The 27,463-nt window shown below is 42.3% G+C and overlaps 1 protein-coding gene across 3 annotated transcripts; it reads left to right on the forward strand.

The window, feature by feature from the left end:
* Positions 1–1,704: 1,704 nt before the first annotated feature.
* On the forward strand, positions 1,705–26,780 carry HJV (hemojuvelin BMP co-receptor). 3 transcript variants are annotated; one of them, XM_073639409.1, is made up of 4 exons: positions 1,705–2,096; positions 21,549–21,693; positions 22,082–22,584; positions 23,608–26,780. In XM_073639409.1, the coding sequence occupies exons 2-4, from the start codon at positions 21,603–21,605 to the stop codon at positions 24,226–24,228; spliced, it is 1,215 nt and encodes a 404-aa protein (XP_073495510.1). In that variant the 5' UTR covers positions 1,705–2,096; positions 21,549–21,602; the 3' UTR covers positions 24,229–26,780. The 3 variants fall into 3 exon arrangements, with proteins under 3 accessions (XP_073495510.1, XP_073495508.1, XP_073495511.1); XM_073639407.1 differs by lacking the exon at positions 1,705–2,096 and adding an exon at positions 14,335–14,936; XM_073639410.1 differs by lacking the exon at positions 1,705–2,096 and adding an exon at positions 14,335–14,895.
* The last annotated feature ends 683 nt before the right edge of the window (positions 26,781–27,463 follow it).

The following is a 27,463-nucleotide window of genomic DNA, read 5'->3' on the forward strand; positions in this document are numbered from 1 at the left end:
TGTGCGAATCTATTTGCAGGACCCGGTCAGTCAGGCCAGTAGTTAGTGGCTGCTGGATGGGAGCCTTACCTCTCGGCTTCCACGGCTTTTTCTTTTGATTACCCGGTCTGGTGCAAAGTCATCGTTGCAGCGTGATGTACATGAGACTTCGCACCAAGCCGGATAATGAGAAGAGCCACGACAGGCGTCACCTAAGAGGCGTTTCTCGGGGCTCCTGTCCATCAGCGGACCACCGACATAGCCGATGGACCGGGTCCTGCAAATCCCATTGCACCAACTCTAATATGTCAAATTTTAACTGTCTCAAGTTGAGGACCCACCTACGTGACCCCACAAATATGAAACATTTCACAAAGTAGTAGGTAATAAATAGGATTATACATGAGCAGCAATCCACATAAACACCATATACAACATTGCATATGATTTTCCAGTTTCCTATCATTGCAGATATCATGTATGTCCCTTTAAGGGGGAATCCACACTCTCTGCAAATAGTAAGCTATGGACACATCATTAATACAATGATGGAGTTTATAGTAAGTAAAGTCATCTTCACGTTAAATACATATTTTAATGTTTTTGTGTAAAATTGTAACCGAAAATACTAATAATAGATTCCATGAATGGTGCTACAGAGCGAGAGCGCGGGGGCCCGAATATAAATACTGCGAGATGAAAGGACCTTGTTAGTGCAAGACTACAAAAATATCAGGATTCTTGAGCCACAGTTCAGGGAGAAAAGTTCATGTTTTGGAAACTGATGGGGGATCTGCAGGAGCGGAAAAAAATCCACAAGAATAGTAGGAAACACAAAATTCTGCCTGGAAGTTCCATTAACAACGGGTGAATTCAACGACTTATCGCTGCTGAGAAAATGAACATTTAATGCCTATGTAAATTAGATACCAAGTGTCCAGTGGGCGGTCCCAAGCTAGGCATGTTCTCTAGTGTCACTAAACCGTCCTTGGCACCTCCCTCTTGGTGCTGATTGACCACGTTAGTGCAGCCCGGTATTAATATGTTAGCAATCAACACCAAGGAAAGGACAGAAGTAAGAGATTGGTGGCAACTGCTTGGGACCGCCCACTGGACACTTAAGATTTAACTTCCCACCAGAGGGGGAAACCAACTTCATCTAGCCCAGTTGATGGTCTAATCTGGCAAGAACTCTAGTTCTCGATACTCAAACCGCCGCAGACACAATGCCTTCAGCGCTGATTGATGACACCAGCGCAGTAGTTCAATACAGCCAATAATGAAGTTGACAACGCTGGTGTGGTCACTAAAGACAAGGGTGGAGGGTGAGGTTAGTGACAATAACCATAGCACTTGCCTGGCTGTGCCCCGACAACTTGGGCACAAGCTGGCACAGTTACTAGTTTTAGGGGAAAAATCTACTGACACACTTTAAAGATTTCCGCCTACTGACATACTCCCTTTAAATTGTGTTTCTATGTGGAGCGACACTTTAAAACTGTGACGTGGTTTATACCGTAAATATAACCGCGCTGACATTCTGTGCCCGGTAACCACACATCCTCCGTTTGCTCCATCCCCTTCTGAAATGTCACTTACATGACTTTAGCCTAAGCTCCAGGAAGGCTTGATATATTGAGCTTGCGAGCTTCCCCTACATCTGTTTCAATCTTTTTTTAGACCCCCTTAGTCTCTCCCCCTTCCCTCTCTCTCTCACACACACACCCTATACTGTACTGCTTCCATCCTGCAAGTAACATATGCACAGAGCCTGCAGCGCTGAGGGGGCCAAACACAGTTGTTCAAGCAACGAGCAGGTGCCAATGTCCACTGATTTATCTCCCCTCTGGTGTCTCCGGAGCCCGACTGACACAAGCTGCACCCACCCTAAAAGAAAAAAAAAAATAGGTGGTCCTAAATGAGGGCAGAGAAGTGCAGTGGGATCATTGGATATCATTCTGCCACTAAAGTATTGGGGTACAACGTTAGGGTGGCTGACGAGATGCCGATTTGATCCATTGCAGTCTCTGCCACCTGCAGCAGTGCGGCTACATGAGTCAAGGGCAAAGCAAGAGTCATGGGCAAGTGAAGCTTACGGGCCGAGAGCGCTGCGCCAGGTAAGTGACCTCCGCATGTCTGCAAAGACAACATCAAACATTGGTCTTTTTTTTATTTTTATTTTAGATTCTTTGTTTTTTAATTTTGTCAGAAAAAAACCTGTGTGTGTATGTGTGTGTATGTATATGTGTGTGTGTATATATATATATATATATATATATATATATATATATATATATATATAATGTGCATATATATATATATATATATAATGTGCATATATATATATATATATATATATATATAATGTGCATATATATATATATATATATATACGTGCATATATGTATAGATATATACTACATACATTAGCGTTAGTTTTTTTTTCCACACATTAAAGAAATAAAATTATATATCTATTAAAAAAAAAATATATATATATATACATAATGTCTTAAATTATTTTAATAAATAGTATATAATTTTACTATATTTCCACCATGTTCTGTTTTGCATTTAGCTATAAATTGTATACATCTGACTTTATATTGCATTAAAAAAAATCCCTAAACAAAATTTATTCTGACCAGATTTACATTTTAAAAAAATATATTTTTTTTCATTAAATTTGAAATATTATTTTGATCTTGTATAGCAGACAACTAAAGCTTTTAGTACAAACACCTATTTTTTTTTTTTTACCTCCTGGAATTTACATATAGAAAAAAAAAATCAGGTCATTTGTGATGTACATTTTTTTTTTTTTTTAATTGAAATTTAATAGTAATTGTAAAATTTTGTTTTTGCTACTGTGGGCTCTGTTGGATATTGCACTTTAATTTTAGGGACTATTATATGGAAAAAAAAAAATAAAAAAATGTAAAATTGCATTTATCCAGCTGGGATCTGTAGTTCTGCTGCAGGTTAGTTCTCGAGTTTTGCTGTGAATTTGTTATCCTTGACATATGGAAATGCCCGGCAGCTCGAATGTCACACAGGGTGGTGCGGTCTACCCCAGCTGCCCATCAAACCGCAGTCGGCCAAGCTGTGAATTTTCCCTCACACCAGACACTTTGTTCTTCTCCCTATTTGTACGAAAGCTGGGAAGCAACAAGAAAACAGCTGGGACCACGAGGGGCACCTTCAACCCCCAAAGGGCACCCCCCCCAGTTAGAACAAAAAATGGCTTAATATTTTTTTTTATCCGTTTGTAGCGATGCGGCTCCATTTACAAATCTGCCTTCTCAACCGATTCAGAATTGAGAAAGGGAATTTGAGGGTGATTGGGGTAAATGCCCGTCGGGTCTTCAAGTCTGATATCCATGACCGTGTGCGTTTATAATTATTTTGTAGAGGAATCGTAGCGTCTGGCCGTTCAGGGTGACCTGGCAGCTGCGTGGTAACATTGCAGGAATTTGTTTTTGACAGTTTGGTCTTTGGGCCGGCGGGGGCTACTGATTACAGTAGTCATTACGAGAGGGGTGACACATGGATCACACTGAACTGCAAAACAATATGGCACTTAGTTGTAAGGAAGATGGCAAATCTGCAGCCACCTGGCGTCGTTAAATTCCAGTAGACTGGAGGCCATGGGGCAACCATTTTGCTGGACTGGTTAATTTTTGACAGTATAAAACGTGAAGGGTGAAATCTGCGGTAAATTTAAATTCTGCGTGATTTGATGTGGATGGTGAGAGTTACAGGGGGTACAAGCCAGGCCCACAGCGGTGTGATAAGAGGATGCCGGACATTGCTAGACTTATCTGGGCAAATCAATGGGTAAGCAGCACAGAGAATTTCAGGAATGGAGCAAGGAGGTAGCGACTGGTCTATACATATAATTGCTAATGAAGATAGCATGGTCTGACAGGAGCAGTGAGGAAAATAAAGGCAAGAGAGGTCAAAGTCCATGGAAAAAGTATTACAACAGCACAGAGTATTTCAGTAGCGCGCAATGAGCTGGTGAAGGGGCTGTGATCTGTTCACTCCCGGGGATAAGGCATTGTGGACAGATGAGGACGTGAATGAATTAAGTGGGAGGTTACGTACAGATATGGAGAGGAGCAGGGTCTCTCGGCAGCACAGAGAAGGTCAGCAGTGGGGAGTAAAAACCGTGCTGCTACTGGGAAGGGCAATGTGCGTGGGATGGAAATCACAGGATGAAGATGTTACTGATCTGTAAATGACGGGAAAATGGAAACAACATTTTCAAAGCATCTCAATGTATTCAGTAGGTAGTCTGAGCCTCGTGCAGAAATCTCTAGTGCAGCCTCGGCTGCTATCACTGAGTCCATCTGAGGAAGGTTCTACTGGCAAACCATCAAGATCCACTGCTGGCAGCTCCTGTGTAAGCACCGAACAATGACGTCCCTGATGTGCTCGATGGGAGACAAGTCTGGAGACGCTGAGGCCATAGTAGCAGGTTTAGGTCATGCAGGTTGCTCACAGAAGCATCATGAACATGTGGCCTGATGTTGTCGTGTTGGAGAAATGGCCGTACCACTCACTTAATGTAGCGCTATGCTGTTAGTGTGCCTGGCATGAAGACTAGTGGGGTCCGGTTACCATATATTGTACCACCACACATCATAATCCCCAGAGTAGGTCCGGAGTGACGTTCCACTGTGAAGGTGTTGCCCACTTGGTCTCCAGACCAATTTCCGACTAACATTGCATTAAAGGCAAAGGCAGGACCTATTGCTGAAGAGGACAGACCTCCATTCCAGTCTCTAATGCTCAATTCTAGCCCTCGGTCTCCATCTGGAGACCACGGGGCAATGCCCGATATGAAGAGGTCTTCAAGAGGGAATATCACACCAGTCATGCTCTTGGGATTATGGTGTGTGGTGGCATAATGTAAGGCAGCCTGACCCCTATAGTCTTCATTCCAGGTGCACCAGCAGCTCGGTGTTACATTGATTTGATGATGGAACCAGTGGTGCAGCCAGTTCTCCAGTGTCTCAAGAGCCATTTTTCAACATGACAACGCCGGGCTGCATGTTGCTCACGCTACTTTGAGTATCCTGTATGGTCTACACGTTCTACTATAGCCTGCAGCATATCTAGACTTGTCTCCCATCAAGCACATCTGAGACATTTTTGGTCGGTGATTACACAGAAGCTGCCAGTAGAGGATCTTGATGATTTGCCTTAGTATATTCAGTGTAGCCAGAACCTTCCTTAGATAACTATTAATAACCTCAGTGATAGCTGCCGAGCCTGGAAGTGTGGGGATTTCTGCACGTGGCTCATACTCAATATTGAAGAAATCCAGATGTTTTTAAAATTTTGTTCCCATTTCTTCTTCATCTCTAACATGTCTCCATCCTTCATAATTTCATGAGTTTTCCTTCTTGGTGTTACAATTTCAATGTTGAGGAGTGTATATCCGACGTGGTCACCTAGTACAAGAACCAGTTTGAGTCACTACCAGTGAAAGGTAAGACAATGACTGACGTGAACGTGTCCAGTTGGTGACTAATCAGCAGACAGTGAGTGCTACACACAGGTGACACCGACACAGTCACCATCCAGAATGGGAAAATCCTGCCCCCCCACCTCCGCAGTATAGAGGATAGCAGAGAGGTATCACCAGTCCAGTATAGAACCAGTGTATTCCAGTCACTTCTGATCAATGACAATCTCTTCGATCCTACATACGACCTCTTTAGTAAAGCGGGAGAAACCAATAGTGACTGTCCAAAACCAAATAAATTCTCTCTTGACTCTCGGTCTTCTCCGCTTTGAACAATCCACTTTTTGTAAGAAGAGACGGATGAAGAGCTGATCACAGGATGCCCAAGGAAGTACATAGTGCCCAATGAAATCAATTAATGTATGAAGGTGCTGGGTCCCAGACACTGGGCAATCCAGGGTATAAGTGAACTCCATTAGATAGGTAGAATACAGATCTCTGTATTCTAGTTAAATAATGGTGTTCAGTTATAGCCTGGATTGCCCAGTGTCTGGGACGTTTTTGAAGAAGCGTCGGCCCCTAGGATACATCCAAGCTGAGCCCTCGAAATCCACAAAGTTGTAATACAGCTCGCCATGTATATACGCAGCTAAATATCACTGCGCCGATTTAATATAGTACTTGGCCTCGGGCGCTCAACCTGTTGAACAGCTGCGAGCAGCCCTGATACGAGCAGATTAGTGATGCATTTCATAGCTTGTTCCCTAGAGCTCGAGTTGACATATCCAACATGGCCGCTCCCCCTGCTCCTCGGCACCTGGCCGGAGTTAGTACATGGAGAGCCTTGGCCTACGTTCTACGTGCAGAAATATTACTAGATCACATCAATCATCGGTCAGATGCGCTCCATCCCCCGACACCTCGCCGGTCTAATTACATGTGTGCACCATTAACAGGCAACACGTGAGGAACATCATTTCTCGTTTACGGCTCCCACCTGACAGAGCGGACTGCAATAAAAGTCCTAGATGATGCAGGCTTGAACTATATGTGTGCTAATCAGGGGCGGACACTGTCAGCTTAGGGCCCCTGTGCAAGAAATGTGTTTGGGGCCCCCTCCTTTAATGGCAACCAAGCTATAAATATATATATATCTATTACATAGTCTCCTCTCATTATGTATATTGCTGTCCCCTATTAAACAGTGCCCTCTCTTGTTATGTACAGCACCGTACCTTACATATCAGATTCTCGTCGTTTTTGTTATTTATAGTGCCCTGTTCCTTATTACATATCGTCCTCTTTTGCTAGCTATAAACTGAAATGACGGCTGATGGAGCATAGGAAAGCTTATTTCTGAAGGCGGAGGATGATGGACTGGTCTTCTGGTCAGATGCTTCTCCATCAGCAGTCATTTTATTTTATATTTAACAAGATAGGACTCTATGTAATAAAGAGAGGGCAATGTGAATACCAAAAATAATGAGAATATGCTACGTAAGGGACGGTGCCATATATAACAAGACATGATACTATGTAATAATGGGACAGCACTGTACATAACAGAGGACGCTACATAATAAGGGACTACCCCATACATAAATAGAATCTAAAAATAAAAAACAAGAAAATCACATTGTATGATTCTTAAATAATTAAATAGCAATTTATTGCATAAAATAAGTATTTGATCACCTAACAACCTGCAAGAATTCTGCCTCTCACAGACCTGTTAGTTTTTCTTTAAGAAGCCCTCCTACCCTGCACTCATTACCTGTATTAAGTGCACCTGTTTGAACTCGTTACCTGTATAAAAGACACCTATCCACATAATCAATCACAGTCAAACCTCTCCACCATGGCCAAGACCAAAGAGCTGTCTAAGGACACCAGGGAGAACATTGTAGACCTGCTCAAGGCTGGGATGGGCTACAGGACAATAGGCAAGCAGCTTGGTGAGAAGGCAACAACTGATGGCACAATTATTAGAAAATGGAAGAAACACAAGATCTGTCAATCTTCCTCGGTCTAGGGGTCCATGTAAGATTTCGCCTCGTGGGGTAAGGATGATTCTGAGAAATGTCAGGAATCAGCCCAGAACTACAAGGGAGGACCTGGTCAATGACCTGAAGAGAGCTGGGACCACAGTCTCAAACATTATTGTTAGTAACCGACAACACTGTCATGGATAAAAATCCTGGAGGTCACACAAGGTCCTCATGCTCACGCCAACACATGTCCAGGCCCGTTTGAATTTCGCCAATGGCCATCTGGATGATCCAGAAGAGGCATGGGAGAAGGTCATGTGGTCAGATGAGACCAAAATAGAACTTTTTGATATCAACTCCACTCGCGATGTTTGGAGGAAGAAGGATGAGTACAACCCCAAGAACATCGTCCCAACAGTGAAGCATGTTTAGGGGAAACATTATACTTTGGGGGTGCTTTTCTGCAAAGGGGACAGGATGACTATGTGGCACCCTGCTATTACAGGTACCACATGACCCAAAAGGGTGCATGGACGGACTTCTCCACAAGAGGCCCTCATTACATAACAGACACCTCCACCCTTCCACCTCATACCACCAGAGGGAGGCCTGTTAGGGATATATATACTGGAGGGTGGAGTTAGGTAGGCAGAGTGTGTGCTGGCACTGAGATCAGTGAAGAAGCAGCATGTGGGCTGCTGTGCTGAGGGACAACCAGGGCCTAAAGCACGTGCTCAAGCCTTGGGGCCTAGAGTGGGGCCGGAGGCAAGGAGAAGAGTGAGAGGAGTTCTGGGGGCAGAGGAGCATCTTAGGCTCACCCCAGAACACAAGCCGGACACCGGGTCCACGCCTACCGGGTCCTCTAAGCCCAGTAGGGACAACCGGTATACCAGGAGGATTCTAGACCCCTGGTCAACCTGAAGCTACAATCATCTAAAGAACTAGGAACCACGAAGGCCCCAGTGTCCAGGGATAGTGGTAGCCAGAAGAAAGTTCTTACCACCAAGCATGCAGGTGAGGAGAGTGAAAGAGTACAGAAGCTAGGCCTAGTTCCAGGCTGGCCAGAAGCTTTAGAGAGAGGAAGAAACAGATCAGGAGGCCTTATACCTGCTCACTGGGGAGAGTCCAGAAGTGCACCCTTCCTATCAAGTACCCTGGACCGTACCTGCCGTCTACACCAGTAAAGGTACTGAAGCGAACCGCCTGTGTGCGTGTCTGTTATTCTCCCCTGGCCCGGCTGGGCCACCTCTCACCTGCATTCCTTCCATATACCCTGCCCTGGGGGCCCGCTCCGCCTGTGGGGAGCAGAAACATCCCAGCTGCCATCCCAACACCCCCGGAGGTCTGCAGCAGCGCTGGTACCCATTACCAGGAGCCACAGGTGGCGTCACGAGACAAAACTGTTAACAAAACCCCTTTTAAAGAGTGACCCCAGGGTACGGGCCCGGGAGCCGACCGCCGTGACATCCCAAGAAGGTAAAGGCCCCGGTACCGAGTCCCCTATATTCCCCCTGGGCGAGTCAACTACACGATGTTGAAGGGAGGATGGGGTCATGTATCACAAGACTTTGGCCAACAACCTCCTTCCCTCAGTAAGAGCATTGAAGATGAGTCATGGCTGGATCTTCCAGCATGACAATGACCCCAAACACACACCCATGGCAACTAAGGGGTGAGGGCAACTAAGGAGTGGCTCCGTAAGAAGCATTTCAAGGTCTTGGAGTGGCCTAGCCAGTCTCCAGGCCTGACCCCAATAGAAAATCTTTGGAGGGATGCTTCTTATTTCTTATTTCACGCAATAAAATGTAAATTAATTATGTAAAAAATCATACAACGTGATTTTCTGGATTTTGTTTTTAAGATTCTGTCTCTCACAGGTAAAGTGTACCTACGATAAAAATTACAGAACTCTCCATTCTTTGTAGGTGGGAAAACTTGGAAAATCAGCAGTGTATCAAATACTTATTTTCCCCACTGTATATGTGCCCCATCCCAGTATATATTTCCCCCATCCTTGTACAATGTGCCGTTTTATAATACATTAAAAATAAACGATACTACTCACCTTCCCCCAACGCTCCCACAATGCGCGGGGTCCTCTTCTATAGCGGGCAGCTGACTTCGGCGTCCCCGTCATGGTCCATGACGTCACTGCCATGCACCCCCCAACACGGGCACGCCGTCGTCAGCTGCTGGCCTCTGATTGGCCGGCGATGTGTATTGTAGAGCAGGGAGCCGGCAAGTTCCCTGCGCCGCAATACATTTCTAATGAATGTGTGTTCTTGGACGCACATCCAGCTGAAGTAGTCGCTGGTGGCGGCAGGCACCCCTTCTCCGACGAGTCCCAGTGTAGCTGCACCGACGATATGTCCACCCCTGGTGCTAATACAGCCTCACAAAATCCCTCCGAATTTACACAAGAAAATTAATATCTACTATTAAGGCTATGTTCAAACACCATGGGTTTTACAAAGCGGCGAGAGGCGCACTACATTGTGCAAGTTTTTTTATGCATACTTCTATGCAAAATTGTAGTGTAGCGGATTGATATTGAAAATGGTAAATGCACAAATTGTGGATTTTATGTGAGTTTAATTTTTTTGAAAATTCTGTGGAAGCAGGGCGGAAAAGCAATGTCTGACTTTCGTTTGTTCATTTTCATAGATTTTTATTTTATTATTACTTTTGTCAGATTCAAGTTATTTCTGTGACCATTGTGGCTTTTTCTTTCATTAAACGAGGGGTGCCAACAATTATGACCACGTGTGTACACGCTGTGGTGAAAAAAATCTGCGCTGTGGATTTCAAGGTGCATTCATACCTGCTGTAGATTTTTCCACAGCAAAATCCGAGAATATTACATTCGAATTTTGCAGACAATTTTGTTGCAAATTTGCCACAAATTTCAACCTGTGTTTCAATTACATCATGGACAGGCATTGCCCGCCGCATCAGCTATTTCTACGACTGCCTGCCAGGTGCATGTTTTAATTGGCCCTCTCCGGAGTAGAGTCTAAATTTAGTGCAGGCTTGGAGCTTTACCAAAATAAACGTAAGCAGGAGGGCAGCGTGCGGGTCTCAGTGGGAACATAGAGACACTTTAAAAAGCAGATCGGGGAACTGCATTGTGGGTAATACTAGAATATAATACTATGGCTGTTTAATAATATAATAGACTCTAGTAGAGTACTAAGACAGTTGACGACATGAAGGAGGAGTCACAAGAAGAAAGCAGGCAAGGGGAGGAGAAAGCAGGGACTATGCATTTCTAAGAATCCAAGATGACTATGAGATCACATGATGGCTCCAGACATGCAAAAATGGTTAGCTACATGAAGACCGTGAGGTTAGGGGAATAACCAGAGGGCATTCATGGTGACACGTCAAGATGAGTTGATTCATACCATGCTGTTTTGTCCTACATACAGGTGCATCTCACTAAATTAGAATATCATCAAAAAGTTAATTTATTTCAGTTCTTCAATACAAAAAGTGAAACTCCTATATTATATAGAGTCATTACACACAGAGGGATCTATTATATAGAGTCATTACACACAGAGGGATCTATTATATAGAGTCATTACACACAGAGTGATCTATTATGTAGAGTCATTACACACAGAGTGATTTATTTCACGTGTTTATTTCTGTTAATGTTGATGATTATGGCTTACAGCCAATGAAAACACAAAAGTCATTATCTCAGTAAATTAGAATAATTAACAAAAAACACCTGCAAAGGTTTCCTAAGCGTTTATAAAGGTCCCTTGGTCTGTTTCAGTAGGCTCCACAATCATGGGGAAGACTGCTGACTTGACAGATGTCCAGAAGGCAGTTATTGACACACTCCACAAGAAGGGTAAGCCACAAAAGGTCATTGCTAAAGAAGCTGGCTGTTTACAGAGTGCTGTATCCAAGCATATTAATGGAAAGTTGAGTGGAAGGAAAAAGTGTGGTAGAAAAAGGTGCACAAGCAACTGGGATAAAGTCAACCTTGAAAGGATTGTTAAGAAAAGGCCATTCAAAAATTTGGGTGAGATTCACTAGGAGTGGACTGCTGCTGGAGTCACTGCTTCAAGAGCCACCACACACAGACGTATCCAGGACATGGGCTACAAGTGTCGCATTCCTTGTGTCAAGCCACTCATGACCAATAGACAACGCCAGAAGCGTCTTACCTGGGCCAAGGAGAAAAAGACCTGGACTGTTGCTCAGTGGTCCAAGGTATTGTTTTCAGATGAAAGTAAATTTTGCATTTCATTTTGAAATCAAGGTCCAGAGTCTGGAGGAAGAGTGGAGAGGCCACAATCCAAGCTGCTGGAGGTCTAGTGTGAAGTGTCCACAATCAGTGATGGTTTGGGGAGCCATGTCATCTGCTGGTGTAGGTCCACTGTGTTTTATCAAGACCAAAGTCAGAGCAGCCGTCTACCAGGACATTTTAGAGCACTTCATGCTTCCCTCTGCCGACAAGCTTTTTGGAGATGGAAATGTCATTCTCCAGCAAGACTTGGCACCTGTCCACACTGCCAAAAGTACCAATACCTGGTTTACACACAACAGTATCACTGTGCTTGATTGGCCAGCAAACTCGCCTGACCTTAACCCCATAGAGAATCTATTATAGAGAATCTATGGGGTATTGTCAAGAGGAAGATGAGAGACACCAGACCCAACAATGCAGACGAGCTGAAGGCTGCTATCAAAGCCACCTGGGCTTCCATAACACCTCAGCAGTGCCACAGGCTGATCGCCTCCATGCCACATTGCCGCATTGATGCAGTAATTGATGCAAAAGGAGCCCCGACCAAGTATTGAGGGCATTTACTGAACATACATTTCAGTAGGACAACATTTTGAATTTTAAAAACATTTTTCAAGCTGTTGTTATAAAGTATTCTAATTTACTGAGATAATGACTTTTGTGTTTTCATTGGCTGTAAGCCATAATCATCAGCATTAACAGAAATGAACACGTGAAATAGATCACTCTGTGTGTAATGACTCTATATAATATATGAGCTTCACTTTTTGTATTGAAGAACTGAAATAAATTAACTTTTTGATGATATTCTAATTTATTGAGATGCACCTGTACCTCTCAGAGCGCATATTTACTCTTTTTGTACTAAAAAGGATGGAGCGGAGCAGATCATGACCACACGACCTCACGCTCTGGATGACAATGGCCAGAAAAACCTACAGGATGTAGGCTTCACAGGACTCTAGATTCCCAACCCCTATCTATGCTCCATTTTTACAGGGTATCCCTCATTTGCTGCCTCCTGATTGTAGAGGGTATTCTAATGATGGAGGATTTCAGTATTGGGCTTAAGAATGGCAGGTTTTGGCGTGTGCCAATTCTTCCAAAGTACGGCAAGTCTCCCTTTTTTCTACGAGCCTTCCAGACGTTTCAGGAGAATTGGCAAGCATGGATTAAATATGTAAAATATTGAGGGTCAGGAGGTCTGACCAAACTTGACCAAAATATTATTCTTGATCCACATTTTCAATTACACTTCTACATGTGTTAGGAAACCACCAAAGTTACAAAAATGACCCTTAAAACCATGAGCCCTACCTCTTAACAATGCCACGTTTCCCACAGTTGGAACTCATTAACCTATCATGGGCTTGTAAATAAAGTCATCAAGAGTCTAAAGGCCCCCATACACTAAAGTCTGACGGGATAGGTCAACAGTCTAATGTGTAGAGGGGCCTCCCGACTCTCACCCTGAGAGGTGATGACAGGGAAGGCACACTGGAACTCCAAGGGCTGATCCTTTTATCCTCTGGGAGATAAGCCACTATCAGAGGAATCTGAGGCTATGTTCACACATCATGTTTTTTGATGCTTTTTTATGCAAATTTTCAGCTGGGTTTTGATGTACCAGCAAAGTCTATGAGATTCAAGAAATCTCATACACACATCATTTTTTTTTTTGTTGAGGATTTTGTGCTTTGCATGTTTTTTTGTAAAATTGAGCATGTCACCTCTTTCAGCGTTTTTTTGCCCATTGGAAGTAATGGGTGGTGAAAAAAAAACGCTGAAAACGTGACACCTGCATTTTTAGCGCGTTTTTTCAGCGTTTTTTGCGCCTAAACCAGAATGAGATTTTTTTTTTACTGAACTTTATGTACATGCATAACAGAGCCACAAGGACAGTGAAAAAAATGCACCGCAAAAAAGCAAGATAGCAGCAACAAAATTCCTGAACAACCTCCTGGCAAGAGATCAGGTTTTGCTGCAGAAAATGAACGCTGAAAAAACCATGATGTGTGGACATAGCCTGACTCTCTAATCAAGAACACAGGGGCACTTGGCCAAAGCAAGCGCTACTATGTATGGAGAAGTCGCGGGAAACAGCCGTAGGACAACCAATCGTTCAGGCTACAGCTATTTATTGTGTATGGGGGCTTAACTTACACTTGCCAATTCTCTCAGAAAGACTGAGAAACTCCCAGAAAAAAAGAATACCTACTGGTCTTCCAAGAGAGTTGGCAAACCTCCCGAGTACTAGAGAAGCCTCCTGGAAGCTCACAAAAAGCAGTGCTACCCCAATATTTTCTTTGCCGTCACTCTGAGTCACAACATCTAAAAGCCTAATCTGTCTTCTGTAATAAGAATTTTAAGAAGTTGGCAAGTATGGTCTAATTATAAATGATGCAGAAGAAGCAGTTACACTCAGGGATGGGTGTTTGAGGGGCCCACAAGCTTCTTAACCACATAAGAAGACAACTGTACAATAGCTGGGGGTTCACGTTACCGAATTTGCATTGGGCATTTTACACAACTATGTTTAATAATAATATGACCAATCTGGGTTCTAGTCATTTCCACTTCTTTGAGTTGGCATAGGCCTGGACTGACAAAGATCAAGGCTTTTGCTTTCTATACCGGGAACCAGTTGATCATTAGCTTTGTGTATGAGGTGGAAGCATGGCTATTGCTCAATGACTTCAGAGTGAGGCACTTTAAAAGCCTGTTTATTAGGAATTTTTTTTTTCGGGGCTGATTATTTTTGAAAACACATAAAAGTGGCCAACTGCAAAAAGAAGCCCTGTGATATCCCTTGTAGTCTCAACAGATGAAGATCTACCACTTCTAGGACTTCTACTGGTGTTATTCTTCAATTACAGATTGGACACCGTTGGACAGGTTCTCCTGCTGATACAATTATTTGTTCTATGTGAAGGTTGTGTGTGGTTTAGAGAGAAAGTCCTGACAGCCACTGAAGCTCTCGAAATCCTTGTAGATACAGAAAGACAGCTGCTCTTGAAAGTCCTGGATTATCACTCCTATGAAGGAGGACTGGGAAAAAAAAGTAGCCGGGGATGAACACCGGCTGTCTTTGAAATATATTTCAGGTGGACGGAGATTGTGTTTTTACAACCTCAACACTTGCCAGAGGACACATTACTACACAATATGGACATCAGAAAAAGAGCATCCTCGTAAGTGTTCACTACAAGATTACCACAACATCTAAGCTCAAGTAAGATACTTTAAGGAGGTCTCCTAATATTGTTTTATGCATGGTATGTGAAATTCTCACTCAATATAATGATGGACGAGTTATTAGAAAGTCGTGGCCTTCTACTTGTAATAATGTTGCCTTGAAGCTTCAGCTGAAGAGACTCCTTGTGATCTAAAGGGGTTCACCTGGCCTCCGAGCTGTCCCCACCCTCTTTTCCGTTAACAACCATAGATCTTGGCAGAGAGCCAGGGTTCCTGTTGATACATTGTTTACATTGTTACAACAATATTGTGATTCTCTTTGAAAACATTAACCTCTGGCGCTTCAGAGAAATGGATCGTCTTCTACACGATTTTTTGTGCTTTTCATAGGGATGACATAGTTAGATGGTGCCAAGTGGCACTGAATCCTTGCTTTTAAAGGGAAGGGGGGTGGTCATAGATAATTCTGCTTAACTGACCACTTAGATGAATATATCATGGTGGTCTCTGATGAGATGTGATTCTACATGTGGTACGTGGACCAAGATGTTAAATGAAGTCATGGGTCACATTGCGCCTCACAACTTAACAGGACAATAGAGCGACCATCGTAAAAAAAAAAAAGTCAAAATCTGTTGGATTTGAGGTTGAAAGGAAGGCATGTTGATTGTGCTGCTGCACTGAGATATAGTTGGCATTGTGACTCATGACCTAACATGACCAAAGCGTGACAATCTCCAAAAAATCTAAGCCTGCTTGATTTTTGGTTGGTCGAAAGAATTAGATGACTATATTAATTCTGCTACTTCTATAACAATTCTGGGTCAAAAATGCAACTTGGTAACTTTGTACTTAGCAGACCTGAAGATCTCAAGTTCATCCCCCGTCTGTCTTCCAAAAAATGACGAGTTTAACGAGCAAACAAGGTTGCTGGTGATTACATAATCTCATGTCTTGTAAGCTTCTTCATCTCCCAAAGTAAGCAAGGCCTCTATTATGAGAGAGCACAGTGTTTTCTTGATAATATACATCTGCGATGTCTCCCCCTTCCACATCCACGACATCTGGACACATGTTGATCTGGAAGGAAATACTTCCCAAGTCTTCAGAGAGCAATTTGCTTGACAGAAAAAGAGTTTGGCCAAGACAACTCCTATTCCCAGCTGTGGAGCCTCCAGTGTTCAGCAGGTGGACGTAAAGGGTGCCACTAATTTTAATCCTTTATATTCTGATCTCCATCCTCTTCCCATAGTGCAGCCGGCCTCAGCTCTTTGATGGATAGAAAGTTATGGCAGCAAATGGTTTATATTAGAAGGAGGTCAAGACAAGTCTAAGGCAAGCGAGCTTAACTTCTGAGTCCCCAGTGCAGGTGAAAAAAATGGAGATATATTGAAAAAGTGGTGGGGGAAGGAGGGAACAGATGTTTCCGATGGAAGAACATGACTTTTTCTTCCTCTCCTAGTTATAACATCTGAGTTTGGACATAAATCTGCAACATTTGCTTTGCTGGGACGAGATGAGCATAGTGAGATGAGTGGAATGCATTCATGCGATTATATGGTAGAGCTGTGCGCTGATGGTAAAAGGCTCGCCCGGCGCTGGGGTAGATGTGTGGGAATCTTTTATTTGATTTTCCAAGCAAAAAAATCTAAAAAGTAATGATGTCACCCCAAAATTGTGTCAGCTGGAACGTCAACAAATGGATGTGATCAGTGCCAAAGAATGTGAAAATAATGAGATTAACCTAAAATAACATTTGTAACCTTAAGAAGATAGAGAGAAATGAGGATCAGGACAGTGCATAGAGATGGAAGTGAGGAGAAACTGGAGCTGGGATAAGATGCATCGTTAGCTATCATTGTGCCAGAACTTGAGATGTGGAAGAGAAAGGGAGAAAAAGCGCGCTATGTGAAGGACCTGATAGGTAGATGTGAAGGAAACAGCCAAAAGGCCACTCACCTATTGGAGTTGTGCACCCCTGCACAACTCCGGTGTTAGTGTGAGGATGGAAGGAGCAGGCACATCTCACCGCAAGGTACAGGTAGCTTGGCACACCACGTGCCGTGTGCTGCAGACCGCCGCTCGTGCTCACCGCTTTCAGGTTCCAAAACTGCAGGCCACGTGTCCGTCCACAGATCACGTGACTCAGGATCAGATGTGCATCACCACAGGTCCTGAAAGTTAGGAGAGTGCAGCCCCCAGCCGCAGGTCCTGAGTTGAGCAGCCAAAGGGGAATTTTATAGTGGGGGGATTTAAGAATGATTAACTAGAAGCTGCTCCTGCCGCTAACCCCCAAAGGGGGACTGAAAGTGGTCCAAATTAAATAAAAAAGCGGTCTATAGGGCGCTAGAAGAATGAACACTAGAGGTGAAAATTTTTTTTTTAGGGCTAAAAAATACATTTAATGAGTCCTTTCCACATCGCGTTTCGATAGTGAACTATCTTCCTCAGGTGGTACAATTTTTATTTAATTTGGAGAACTTGAGATGTAGCGCAGGCACAATATCTGACGCAAGTTTTAATAAATCAGTCGGCAATATAGTGATTCTGTCTCATCCACGTATCCCACTAACTTTAAACAAGAAGTTGAAAGCTGACAGATATTTGAGCAAATGTGACAAAATTTTGTTTCACCAAAAATAAGTGGAGGGGAACAAACGATCATTTGTACAAACCCTCGTTCCAAATCACTGCTATATGAACATGAAAGTAAAGGGGCGCAGATCTTCTTCCTAAATCACTGATTGGCTCTCATTACAGGCAGCTTATCTATGAAAAAAGACCCTCTGAGGGCTTGAGGTCTGGGCTAAAAAGGTAATGGGCCTCTTACTATCCTCCACAGTTATAACAGCTTGAGCAAAACTTAGCTCCTAATATTTTCAAGCACTATTATGTGGTTTTGCATAAGACTCTAATGATAGCACCAATTTCTATATAGGACAGTGGTATTGTTGCATCGGTCACTTCAGCTTCTTGTGGCCTGCTAAGTGGTGCTGTGTATACGCTCCAGGCTTCGCACCCATAAGGGCACAACATGTGCACTAGGCAGCTTTCACAGCTGAGCGGTATTAGCAATGCATTCCTCTACGTGACAGGCCAAACGGCACAGTTAATACCCTAAGCTAGTGAGACAGATGGGAGGTAGATTGCAGTTCGGCCATTTAAAGCAGGACACATATGACGCACACATGCAGCATGGTTGTATCACCAATACTTCAGATGTGTCAGGACAATTGCTAACAAGATATGCGTCTTACCACTAACCTGGAAGTGACTTAAAAAAACGTTTTGTCCATATTATGGGAAATCTATGGGTCAGTGATTCCTAAAACACTTGTCCTGAGCATACAAATCTCAACTCCCTAACATATACAGTACAGACCAAAAGTTTGGACACACCTTCTCATTTAAAGGTTTTTCTGTACTTTCATGACTATGAAAATTATACATTCACACTGAAGGCATCAAAACTATGAATTAACACATGTGGAATTATATACTTAACAAAAAAGTGTGAAACAACTGAAAATATGTCTTATATTCTAGGTTCTTCAAAGTAGCCACCTTTTGCTTTGATGACTGCTTTGCACACTCTTGGCATTCTCTTGATGAGCTTCAAGAGGTAGTCACTGGAAATGGTCTTCCAACAATCTTGAAGGAGTTCCCAGAGATGCTTAGCACTTGTTGGCACTTTTGCCTTCACTCTGCGGTCCAGCTCACCCCAAACCATCTCGATTGGGTTCAGGTCTGGTGACTGTGGAGGCCAGGTCATCTGGCGTAGCACCCCATCACTCTCCTTCTTGGTCAAATAGCCCTTACACAGCCTGGAGGTGTGTTTGGGGTCATTGTCCTGTTGAAAAATAAATGATGGTCCAACTAAACGCAAACCGGATGGCATAGCATGCCGCTGCAAGATGCTGTGGTAGCCATGCTGGTTCAGTATGCCTTCAATTTTGAATAAATCCCCAACAGTGTCACCAGCAAAGCACCCCCACACCATCACACCTCCTCCTCCATGCTTCACGGTGGGAACCAGGCATGTAGAGTCCATCCGTTCACCTTTTCTGCGTCGCACAAAGACACGGTGGTTGGAACCAAAGATCTCAAATTTGGACTCATCAGACCAAAGCACAGATTTCCACTGGTCTAATGTCCATTCCTTGTGTTCTTTAGCCCAAACAAGTTTCTTCTGCTTGTTGCCTGTCCTTATCTGTGGTTTCCTAGCAGCTATTTTACCATGAAGGCCTGCTGCACAAAGTCTCCTCTTAACAGTTGTTGTAGAGATGTGTCTGCTGCTAGAACTCTGTGGCATTGACCTGGTCTCTAATCTGAGCTGCTGTTAACCTGCGATTTCTGAGGCTGGTGACTTGGATAAACTTATCCTCAGAAGCAGAGGTGACTCTTGGTCTTCCTTTCCTGGGGCTGGCCTCATGTGAGCCAGTTTCTTTGTAGCGCTTGATGGTTTTTGCAACTGCACTTGGGGACAATTTCAAAGTTTTCCCAATTTTTCACACTGACTGACCTTCATTTCTTAAAGTAATGATGGCCACTCGTTTATCTTTACTTAGAATTTGTATTATGGCAAGAAAAAAGCAGCTAACAGTCTATTCAGTAGGACTATCAGCTGTGTATCCACCTGACTTCTGCACAACACAACTGATGGTCCCAACCCCATTTATAAGGCAAGAAATCCCACTTATTAAACCTGACAGGTCACACCTGTGAAGTGAAAACCATTTCCGGTGACTACCTCTTGAAGCTCATCAAGAGAATGCCAAGAGTGTGCAAAGCAGTCATCAAAGCAAAAGATGGCTACTTTGAAGAACCTAGAATATAAGACATATTGTCAGTTGTTTCACACTTTTTTGTTAAGTATATAATTCCACATGTGTTAATTCATAGTTTTGATGCCTTCAGTGTGAATGTACAATTTTCATAGTCATGAAAATACAGAAAAATCTTTAAATGAGAAGGTGTGTCCAAACTTTTGGTCTGTACTGTAGATCCAATGTGTACTGTTATAACGCTATATAACATAAGCAGATCATTTGCCAATGCATAACACCCAACAGACATTAAGAGAACACTCTTTTGGCCTTTATCGGATAAATGGAGACCTAAAGAGCTCCATTTAGTGCATGTATAGTGTATCATATTCATTGTTTGTGATGTGCACAAAGCTGAAGGACCTTTGATGTCCATAAAGCGTCAGTGATGGACTTCCAAGGTTTATTCATAGTAATGTGTTTTCATGGAATTGGAGAAGTAGTTTCCCTCTCATTTACATCTATAGAGTTTATGTTCATTAACACAGACCTATAATTGGCCGAATGAGTGTTTTGTTAGATCTCTTGCTCCCAATCATTGGTAAGAGCTGACCACACTCATGCTACTTGCTCTTGATCCACTTATTTTTCGGGATCGAAAGACCATTTATGTGCTTTCAATTGGCAAACATGAGAAACACGGTCAACCTCATCTACCCAAACATCAATTGTCGTGGGAGAGTCAATAGGTACCCATGCACATTAGATAGACAGACTGTACCGCCAAAATCAGCGGATTTGGTTCACTTTCATTGAATGTTTATGGGAACCATTAGTGTTGTGAGTTGATCAAAAATGAATGTCAGTAATTAGATGTGGGCTTAAAGTTCTACAGTAATTAGTATAAAGGCAGACAAACCTGACAATAACAGATGTATCATCCGAATTCGATGGGTATGGAGGCTTTCTGAAATCATCAGTTCATCTGTCAGAAGAGAGAAGGATCCAACCACTGGAATTTCAATGGATGATCCTTTTATTCATTGGAAGATAAGACTCCTCTGGCAACAGCTTTCTCATAGAGAACATACAGTAGGAGCACTCAGATGAGCTGAACTGTCCTGTGTAAAGGGGAGGTAGGGAGATAGTTGTTGGCTAGAAGATAGTTCAGCATCTAATACATATGGGGGAGTTTTGTATTTTTATTGAGTTGGAGTGGTGTTAGCCTTTCCTTCAATGTTTTGTCAAATCTTGACCCAGAATTAGTGGAGAGCCTATCAGATGTCACATTTTTGGAAAACAACTAAAAATCAATACAGTATTAAATTTGGGAAACAAATGTGAGGATTTTAGAAACATAAAAAATATTAAAAAGTTGAGGTCTTATCAGTCTACTTATGTAAAGGCAAGGATAAATTATCCCAGCACCTTAAAAAGAATTTACCACTCGTTATGACTCCACGAGAAAGACTCCACTTCGTCACCCATATTTATCCACCAACCCTCCTTAAACTTCAAGAGGCACTTAGAGACAGCTTGGGCAATCAGCCAGTCGCTATTGAAAATTTGGACATTTGCCAGTCGAGGGATACATGGCATAAGCGGTCCATCACAAAAAGAAACTGCCAAGTTGCCGAACAGGCACGGAAACTGAAAATTGAGCTAGGAAACTGAGATGTTGATCGGAGATAGCAAAATATTGTCGGTTATTTTATCTGTCTCGGAACTGTAATGTGAAACTCTGTGGTGAAGGCACTGATAGAGGAAATCTATACACATATAGTTCCAGCTTATAAACCTCTTTGCCCATAGTTGTTTTTTTTTCACAAATTTCCCTTAAAAATTGATTCTAGATATAAGTCTAAAAAACTTTATTGTCCCAGGTGGAGGAAGAACCTGTGAGGAGTGACCATCCCGGGAGATTTGAATGGACTGGAATGGGTAGGCCGACCACTAGACGTTATCTCTCAAGATCTACAGACAGTGTCTTCTTCAAGACTGTGCTTCTGCTAATTTTCTGGGAGCAAGGTAGGTGGGCTGGAAATTTTAACTTACAGAAACTGTATTAAGTAAAATAAATTACTCAAATTGATGGACTGTTTTTCCTTTGTCCAAAAAGTAGAATTAAGGTGGTTTGATGAAAACTATGATATACAGTATTCAAATAATGATTGTCCTTAGGAGGGTCGTGGATGCGGGAAGATATTTGCCCTTTTTTAGCTTGCTGTAATCTACCACTGACCCAGCACCATCATGATAAATAACTCACTGTTCCGTAAATAAAGTGGAGTATCTTAATGCATGCCATAGTCCAAGTTTATCAGGTAGAGCTTTATAGGCACATTTCCACTGCGTTCTATGTACATATGCAGGGATGAAACCCCCACTAATGAGCATTCTTTTCTTCCTTGTACAGTGGACGCACAGTGTAAAATTGTGAAATGCAACACGGACTATGTTGCTGCCATATCGAATCCAAAGATCTCCAACAAGAACACTGTATGCTGCAACGCCTTACGTGCCTATTCTCAGTGCACTCGTAACACAGCTCGAACTTGCCGAGGAGACCTGGTATACCACTCTGCAGTTCACATCATCGAGGATCGTATGATTCAGCACAACTGCTCCAAGGTGGGGCCTACCAGTCCTCCCAGACGACAGCCTCCACCACAGCCTCTTCCCGATAGTCATGTGAAACAGGCTTGTGATTATGAGAAGGTCTACCATGAAAAACACGAGACTGATCCCAAGTACCTGCACTGTGGAGTTTTCGGGGATCCCCATGTGCGCACTTTCAGTGGTGACTTTCAGACATGTAAGGTGAATGGCTCATGGCCTCTTCTTGACAATGAATATCTGTTTGTCCAGGCAACCAGCACACCCCTTCACCTTTCCTCCAATGCTACAGTTACAAGCAAGGTAAAATTCATAGCTACCAAGTTCAGTTTATAGTATTATTTTTTCCAAAAGGTGGCAGGCAATGGAAATGTAGTGCAAAGTCTTTAGAAAAACAAGTGGAGTAGCTGCAACCATTATGTACACTCCACATGTCATATACAATGGTCATATACAGTACAGACCAAAAGTTTGGACACACCTTCTCATTTTAAGATTTTTCTGTATTTTCATGACTATGAAAATAGTACATTCACACTGAAGGCATCAAAACTATGAATTAACACATGTGGAATTATATACTTAACAAAAAAGTGTGAAACGACTGAAAATATGTCTTATATTCTAGGTTCTTCAAAGTAGCCACCTTTTGCTTTGATGACTGCTTTGCACACTCTTGGCATTCTCTTGATGAGCTTCAAGAGGTAGTCACCGGAAATGGCCTTCCAACAATCTTGAAGGAGTTCCCAGAGATGCTTAGCACTTGTTGGCCCTTTTGCCTTCACTCTGCGGTCCAGCTCACCTCAAACCATCTCGATTGGGTTCAGGTCTGGTGACTATGGAGGCCAGGTCATCTGGCGTAGCACCCCATCAGTCTCGTTCTCGGTCAAAAAGCCCTTACACTGATGCCTTCAGTGTGAATGTACAATTTTCATAGTCATAAAAATACAGAAAAATCTTTAAATGAGAAGGTGTGTCCAAACTTTTGGTCTGTACTGTATAGTAGACAAAAATAAGGCTGCCATGGTGTATGAATAAATAGTGTGACTATACAGCACAGACTATACTAATAAATATGTGTCTCTGTGAGGAACACCAATACAGCCAGCAAAATCCCCCCTACAAATTTGTGGTATCTGTAATGCTGTGATATTTTTTGGGATGGCCCAGGGAACAAGAGTCAAATTTTTAGTTTTGATTGAAAAGTTACTTTAATGGGACAGAGGTTTGAATACAACAAGAGATACAGGGGTAACATGTGACATACAGTCACTTTCTTAATATAGCGCCATCTTTAATGCTTCATTTATTGTCTTGTCTTCATAGCTAACAATAATTTTCAAGAACATGAAGCAGTGCATTGACCAAAAAGTGTACCAGGCAGAAGTGGGCCACGTTCCAGCGGCTTTCGATGATGGCTCTGTCAATGGCGGCAGAAGAGCAGGTGGCAGCACCCTCACCATTCATGAGAAGGAGCCTGGGAAGTACATAGAGATCCACGCTGCTTACATAGGCACCACAATCCGTGTGCGCCAGCTGGGCAGGCAGCTGTCATTCTCCTTACGCATGGCAGAGGAGATCTCTCAAGCTTTCCAGGAAGAGCAGGACTTGCAGCTTTGTGTAGGTGGCTGTCCATCCAACCAACAGATCTCTAGGACTAAAGACATCACGAGGACTCACTCTATTAACATGGAGAGCGCCAGGTTGTTATGCCGGGAGAGACTGGCCGTAGAAGACATGTATTTTGAGTCCTGTGTATTTGACTTGATGGTGTCAGGAAATGCGAATTTGACTGATTCAGCTTTCTACGCCTTGGAAGACGCCAGAGACTTTCACCCGGAACCGGGAACATTACATATATTCAGCAAAGCGGAGAATGGATCAGTTTCATCACTCTGTCTGTTACTTGTACTCTTTATCATTGGGAATACAAATCACCTTGCTTGAATCTTCCAAAATGAAGAGTCAGGGATATAAAACAATCTGGAAAAATGTATTGTCTATTAATCAGCCTATCGAAAGTATTTTCCAACCTTTTTCACACAAAAAAAGAACAAGTTACTGTGTTGTTTTTGGACTGGTTTAAAGCTTTTTTTTATGTTATTTTCTTCATTTATATTCAGAACCAATTTCAAAATGCTGCTGCTTGCCCTTGGATTCAGGTTAGCTCTCGGTTAAACATGTCACCTTACCTTATATCGCACAATATACTGCTGTCTGGAAATCAGCAGAAATGCGAATTCAGCCTAACCAAAATGTCCTCAGGGAACATAATATCTTTAAATCTACATTTCTTTAAAAGGATTGTCCAGTGAAAACACGTTATCATCTATCCAAAGACTTCTAATGAGTTGACGGAGCTGTGCTGTGCAGTTCCAGACATCGCTGACATCGAGGACAGCTGATCGAGGGGCGCCAGCTGTCACACCCCCACCAATCAGACATTGATGACCTATCTTTAGGATAGGCCATCAAAGTAAAAGTAGTGGACAACCTCTTTAACATTTGTGACTTTTCACTCCTTTGGCCACTTTTTAAAAGGTGAATGGCCCCCATAAGTCTGACAAATTTGTCCTGAAATATGACAGAAATAGTTCTGTTATTGGAGCTGCACCTGATGCACAAGATTTATTAAGAGCTTTGTTCTTCCTTGTCAATTTAGAGTTTTTTCTTGTGGAGACTGCCAGCTGGCATACAATAAAAAAAATAAGCAAATGAGCTCTCCTCCAGTAAAAAAAAGGAAGCTGTCTAAGGAATCTTATCATTTTTCAAATGTGGTGGGAAGAGTAAAAGTTTGCAAATTTTATTGCAAATTTAGTTTTGTGCCAAAAATGTGCAACTTTTTAAATGGCAAAAAGTAACATAAATAATTTTATCAATTCTCCCCCCCCCCCCCGCCATGATTGATACCAGCCACCATCAATAGTGTTAGCTCAGTGAACATGGGGTTGTAATTCAGTTCAATGTACAAACAGTATGCTGCAAGCTCCACAGTGCCCTCTAGTGGCAGCCAGAAAGTTCAATATTTAATATGTATGTCTATGGAGGATTTGGAGCTCTGTCTCAGAAAAATAACCAGAGCTCTAATCACTGTAAAGGTAAATTAGGAAATTAAAGAGCATGTAATTTTGGACCGAAAAACAACTCAAAATCAGTATGAAATAATGAAGAAATATGTAATGTAACTGTGACGTCACTTCAACCACTTTCATTATTTGCTAAACCAACAACACCCCTATAAATGCATTTTTGTAACAACCAATTTGGCCGCCATCACCTGCCTAGTTATAAAGTAACATATTTGTTTAGTGTTGCTGCGTAACTAGCCAGATATGGAGACTGAGAAAACTGAGTAATACATTACAGGAGCTGTAATGGAGGCCTTCTTTTTTTTAAAGCTAGAGCAGACAAAAAAGATGTGATCTAATTTAGCAATCAGGTCACAGCTATAAGTTTCTCACCTGACCCAGAAGAATGTAAGGTGCTTTGTGATTAGTTGCTATCAATGTACTGGATGCTAAAATGAATAACCCTTTAGAACGGTGTTCACATTTCATATCAGTTATATATAGTGACTATGACTCTTGTACCCAGATGCCACTGCCCTTATCTAAACCACCTTAATGTGTTACTGAAGTGTCCAAATGATGTATTAACCCACAACAGTTCCCATTTTGGTAAGACAGGCTTGAAAAAATAAGGACTTCTAGTGGAATTTCTACTGTTCCAATAGGATTGAAGAGAAACTTGGGCTCCTCAGGGATGGGGCTTAGCTGTTTCTCTAAATAATTGAAATTCAAATTACTTTAACGTCAATTATTGTGTTCATTGTTATTAGGTAGCATATGATTAGAAAGCTTGGGGATCATTTTTTTTCTTCTAACATCTGTCAAAGGCAAGAGGTGTCAAATGGTGTCCAAAATTAAAATCTTGGCTTGATTGTGATTTCAGATTTGTGCACACTAATTCACACATCATTAAGTTACAGGCTTTATAACATCAGCACAGTCACATTGTATTTGCAGTTTCCGTTTGGTGTCCAAAAGAAGTTAAGCAGGCCAATAGAAGTAAATATTGACCATGCTAGCTATGTCTGACTCAAAATGGAAAAAGCTTGTATAACATTCATCAAAGAGAGGTTGACTCATACAATTCTAGTTGTGAGGGATGAAATTGCATGAGTACAGTTTCACAATGTTATCTGTTATGTAATATGCCGATTGACCACAAGATGGCAGCAATGTCCAGGTGATCTGATAGTAACAAGCCTGTGTAACTCTGTAAATAGGTGAAAAATATCTATAAAGTTATAATATATTAAAAGAGACTACTTATATTTTCAAACTGTTTTTTATATATTGACGGAGTGAAAAGAGGAATCTAGTTTTGTAAAAATGTAGATGTTTTCCTGGACATATATTATTTTGTGTTAGTTGGTAAATAACCTTAAATATATTTAAATGCAGAGAAATATAAATATATATATACGGAACACATTGCTCTGTTTGGACTGAATGTATTTGTGTTGAACTAGTAACGACGGCCCTTTAAAAGTATGTTATTGTAATAGGGGGATGTTCCTGACAGCCATTATTTAACGTAACTAATTGCTGCAAAGGTGTATGCCTACATATTCTCTAGCTCTTCTGCCATAAGTACCTCCTACAGAGACAGGTGCTCTCCTGTAGTTCCCGGATATACAGGTTTCATCTTTAGTGTTTGTGCCCCCCCTGCCCTCTTTAGTGTCTCTGACTTAGGTGCCCCTTCGGGATCCACTTCCCAATATTAAATCTATACTTTCTTTGTTTCCAGTGCCCAGTAAAAGCCTCTGTGCTAGGTGCCCCTCTTTGTGCTTCTGACTAGAGTCTCCTATACTATTTCTGCCCTAAACTTGCTCTGCCTCATATCTATTGTTTTACCTCTTCCCAAGTGTCTCCTAAAGTAGGTGTCCCCTTATGTTTTGTCTCAGGTGCCCCCCTATAGTGGTTGCCCCTTATGATGACTGCCCCAGATACTCTATATAGTGACTCTGTCCCAAGTGCCCCATATTTTACCTATAGCGCCTCTGTCCTGGGTGCCCCTTCTTGTGCATCTATCCTAAATGTCTTTTACAGTGCTTGTCCCAGATGCCCAAATAAAATTTCTGCTGTCCTATAATACCTCCGTCACAGATGTTTGTTCC

Source organism: Phyllobates terribilis, unplaced genomic scaffold (genome assembly GCF_046119375.1).
Source record: "Phyllobates terribilis strain yellow unplaced genomic scaffold, ASM4611937v1 Scaffold_7__3_contigs__length_470593459, whole genome shotgun sequence".
Taxonomy (NCBI): Eukaryota; Metazoa; Chordata; class Amphibia; order Anura; family Dendrobatidae; genus Phyllobates; species Phyllobates terribilis.

Coding starts and splice junctions, on each gene's coding strand:
- HJV (XM_073639409.1), top strand. CDS start 21,603: ATGGGTAGGCCGACCACTAGACGTTATCTCTCAAGATCTACAGACAGT. Junction 21,694..22,081: donor GCTAATTTTCTGGGAGCAAG/GTAGGTGGGCTG, acceptor TTCCTTGTACAG/TGGACGCACAGTGTAAAATT. Junction 22,585..23,607: donor ATGCTACAGTTACAAGCAAG/GTAAAATTCATA, acceptor TTGTCTTCATAG/CTAACAATAATTTTCAAGAA.